This window comes from Manacus vitellinus, unplaced genomic scaffold (genome assembly GCF_001715985.3).
Source record: "Manacus vitellinus isolate BGI_N305 unplaced genomic scaffold, ASM171598v3 scaffold_78_pilon, whole genome shotgun sequence".
Classification (NCBI taxonomy): Eukaryota; Metazoa; Chordata; class Aves; order Passeriformes; family Pipridae; genus Manacus; species Manacus vitellinus.
The window spans coordinates 114,832-117,895 of record NW_021940807.1 but is presented as its reverse complement, the minus strand read 5'-3'; the positions used below and the strand labels follow the sequence as shown (position 1 = coordinate 117,895).

General features: G+C 53.6%; 1 protein-coding gene across 1 annotated transcript in view; it reads left to right on the top strand.

Moving 5' to 3' along the window:
- Window positions 1-3,064, top strand: part of SMARCC1 (SWI/SNF related, matrix associated, actin dependent regulator of chromatin subfamily c member 1) — a 57,473-nt gene that overhangs the window by 28,047 nt on the left and 26,362 nt on the right. Inside the window, exon 19 of the mRNA XM_029964664.1 lies at window positions 401-560. Coding sequence (XP_029820524.1) covers window positions 401-560 — 160 coding nt within the window. The remainder of the gene's footprint in view (window positions 1-400; window positions 561-3,064) is intronic.

Genomic DNA, 3,064 nt, shown 5'->3' with positions numbered 1-3,064 from the left:
GCTGGGCCTGGCTAGTCTGGAAAAGAGTGACAGGGGATCCTGCCATGGGCAGGGGCACCTTCCACCAGTAGGTTCGAGTGTTGAGGGGACATTGGATGTGTCCACTTGATGAAGTAGTTCTTTTCACTTTTTCCTTGTTTTTCCACATGAAATATAATTTTATATAATTGGGAAGAAACTCTCTTTGACCACATTAAAAAGACAAAACCAACTGTTTTATAATTTGGAAAGAAAGTCTTTTCTGCCACATCAGAGAGACAAACCCACCTACCTCATGTGAAAAGAAGGAACTTGCATGTTTGAGAACCCACTTTGCCCCCAGGATTTACCTGGAGAAAATACAACTTTCAGTTTGCCAGAAAAACCCCCAGAATGTAACATTTTGTGTGTTTTCGCAGAGGAGTTTTCCCGGGTCAGAGAGGAGGTGCCTCTGGAGCTGGTGGAAGCTCATGTGAAGAAGGTCCAGGAGGCAGCACGAGCCTCTGGGAAGGTGGATCCAACCTACGGCCTGGAGAGCAGCTGCATCGCCGGCACGGGCCCGGACGAGCCGGAGAAGATGGGTGAGTTGTCCACCCACTGCAGGAGCTCTGCAGGTGGGTTCCTTGGGCTTGGCTTCTGACCCAGAGTAAACCCGGAGTTCACCTCCAGCAGGGGATGGAAATGGTGGGTGAGGAGAGGGGGGTGGGTCACTCCAGTTCCCCTCGCTGTGGGATTAGCTCTGGGAACTGCAGGAATGAATTCAGACCCAGCTGGAGCGTTGGGAGTTTGTGTTTTCCTGCTCTCACACGTGGAAACGCTGCTGCTGGGGGTGCACAGAGTGGAGTGACCAAAAACACCAGAGCAGAACGTTCCAGGTTCACTCTGTGGGTGTGGGAGCAGCTGGAGGGCACTGCCTGTGGGGGGTTAACATCAAGCAAACTGAGGGGCCTTGGCAGTCAGTTCTGAGGTGAGTCTGGCACTCGGAGCGTGTCACTCACTGTGGTGGCAGCAGAAGAGGAATTTTTGCTGGGCTGGCACACGACAGCCCCAGTGCTGGCCCTGGGTGAGGGTTACACTGCTGTAACTCTGCATTCCTGAGGGGCAGTAACAAGCTCTGCTTTCAGAGCTCGGTGTCAGATGAGCCCAGTTCTGTCGTGGTCAGCAAATATTCTGCTGTTAAGTCTGTTCTCTGAAACCTTGAGAGCTGTAAATGGGTGGCTCTTTGCTGTGCAGTGTAACAGCACCTGGTGGCAGCTCCCTGTGCAGTGGCAGCCGTGTGTAGCCCGTGTTTAACCCCCGTGGCTCTCCCCAGCAGGGTGAGGAACAGCTGAGCAGACTCAGTTCCCTCTGTCCCCAGGGCTGGCTCACACTTCCCTCTCCTCATCCTGGGGCAGCCCTGCCATCTTGTCAGGGTTAGTTCTCCCTCAGCACTGTGGGCTCTGTTGTGTTCAGCTCGTCACAAAGGATTTCAGTGACTGTACTGACTGGACATGTGAAGGCACGTCTGGCTCTGGGTACAACCCAGCAGGATGTGATGGAGCTTGACTGGGGGGCTGGATTTGGGATGTGCTCCTGCATTTCATGGCTGACCTGCTGTCACCCCATCCAGGGACACGAGCAAGGTGCCAGATTGTGGGATGGGATCACGAGAGACCTGTGTGTTGGTGCTGTGCAGTTCTCAAGTCCTACTCAGGCAGGGCTCCTATTTATAGTGCTTAATGTCTGTTGCAAAACTACCCAGTGAATGAGATTGAAAATGCCATTTAACTCATGAGGATCATTTTTAAATGAAAAAGAAGTGAACAGACCACTCAGTCCTTCTGTCACATCTCTCAGTTCTCTGCTCAGTGGGACAGACTTGACAGGAGGCAGCTCAGTGCTTTGGGAAGATGTGGAGTGTGTGCTGGAAGGGAACAGAAACATCTGGGATATGTGCTGCTCCTGCTCCTCAGTGCTGCCTTGCTCGGGGCAGACAGCAGGCATTGCAGCTCTGGTGGAAGGAAAGGCTTTGGGGTTTGTTTTCAAGTCAGCTATAAACCAGATCTCGGTGTTACTCCGTCTGGGACTGAGTTTAATTTGATAGCTGCTTTAAAATGTGCTCACCTTCAGTTAATTTTTTCTTCCAAGGACTTTGTTTCCCTTTCCCATATTCTCCAAGAACAGATGTCAGTGTGGGATTAAGGACCTCACAGAATGGTTGGAAAAGAGCTCCAAGCCCATCAAGTCAACCTGTGCCCCATCCCCACCTTGTCCCCAGCCCAGAGCACTGAGTGCCACGGCCAGGCCTTCCTGGGACACCTCCAGGGTGGGCACTCCAAACCTCCCTGGGCAGCCCCTGAGGCCTGACCACCCTTTCCAGGGAGAAATTCCTCCTGATGTCCAACTGGAGCCTCCCCTGGCACAGCCTGAGGCCGTTCCCTCCTGTCCTGAGCACATCCTCTGTAACACATTTGCTGCCTCGAGTCTCAATTCCTAATCCTGCAGCCCAGCCCTGGAAGTTTGTCCCGCTGCCAGGCTGTGGGCTGGCCCTTCCCTGGGAGGCTTTGGGCCCAGGTTGCAGTGCAGGGTCTGAAGTGGCTGTGGGGAGGCACAGAGCAGATGCCCATAACACAATTACTTCTGAGTGGTGAGTTCAGAGCTGCTGCTGCCCTGTCGCCGTTAATGCGATTTGTGCTGGGCTGTGACTAATGGAATAAATTAGGACAAGAGCAGATGGTTCTCCCTGGGGGAGCTGCTCAGCCTCAGTGAACTGGGTCACCCAGCAATCTGTGGTGCCTTGCACCTCCAGAGAGCTCTGCTCTGGGGGCCTGGGGTCCAGGGCTTCCGTGGCACAGGTGGGATCATCCGTCACAGGAGTGCTGGGGAGTGCAGCTGCTGGCAGGGAGCCCTGGTTCTCCATGGAGACCTGAGGGTTTAAATTCAACTGCAGCTGTGGGGAAATAAAAATATCTACTTAGGGTTCCATACTGTAATTAGAGTTCAGGATGGTTTGTGTTGGAAGGACCTCAAAGCTCATCCAGTGCCACCCCCTGCCATGGGCACTTCCACACCTTCCACTAGCCCAGGTTGCTCCAAGCCCTGTCCA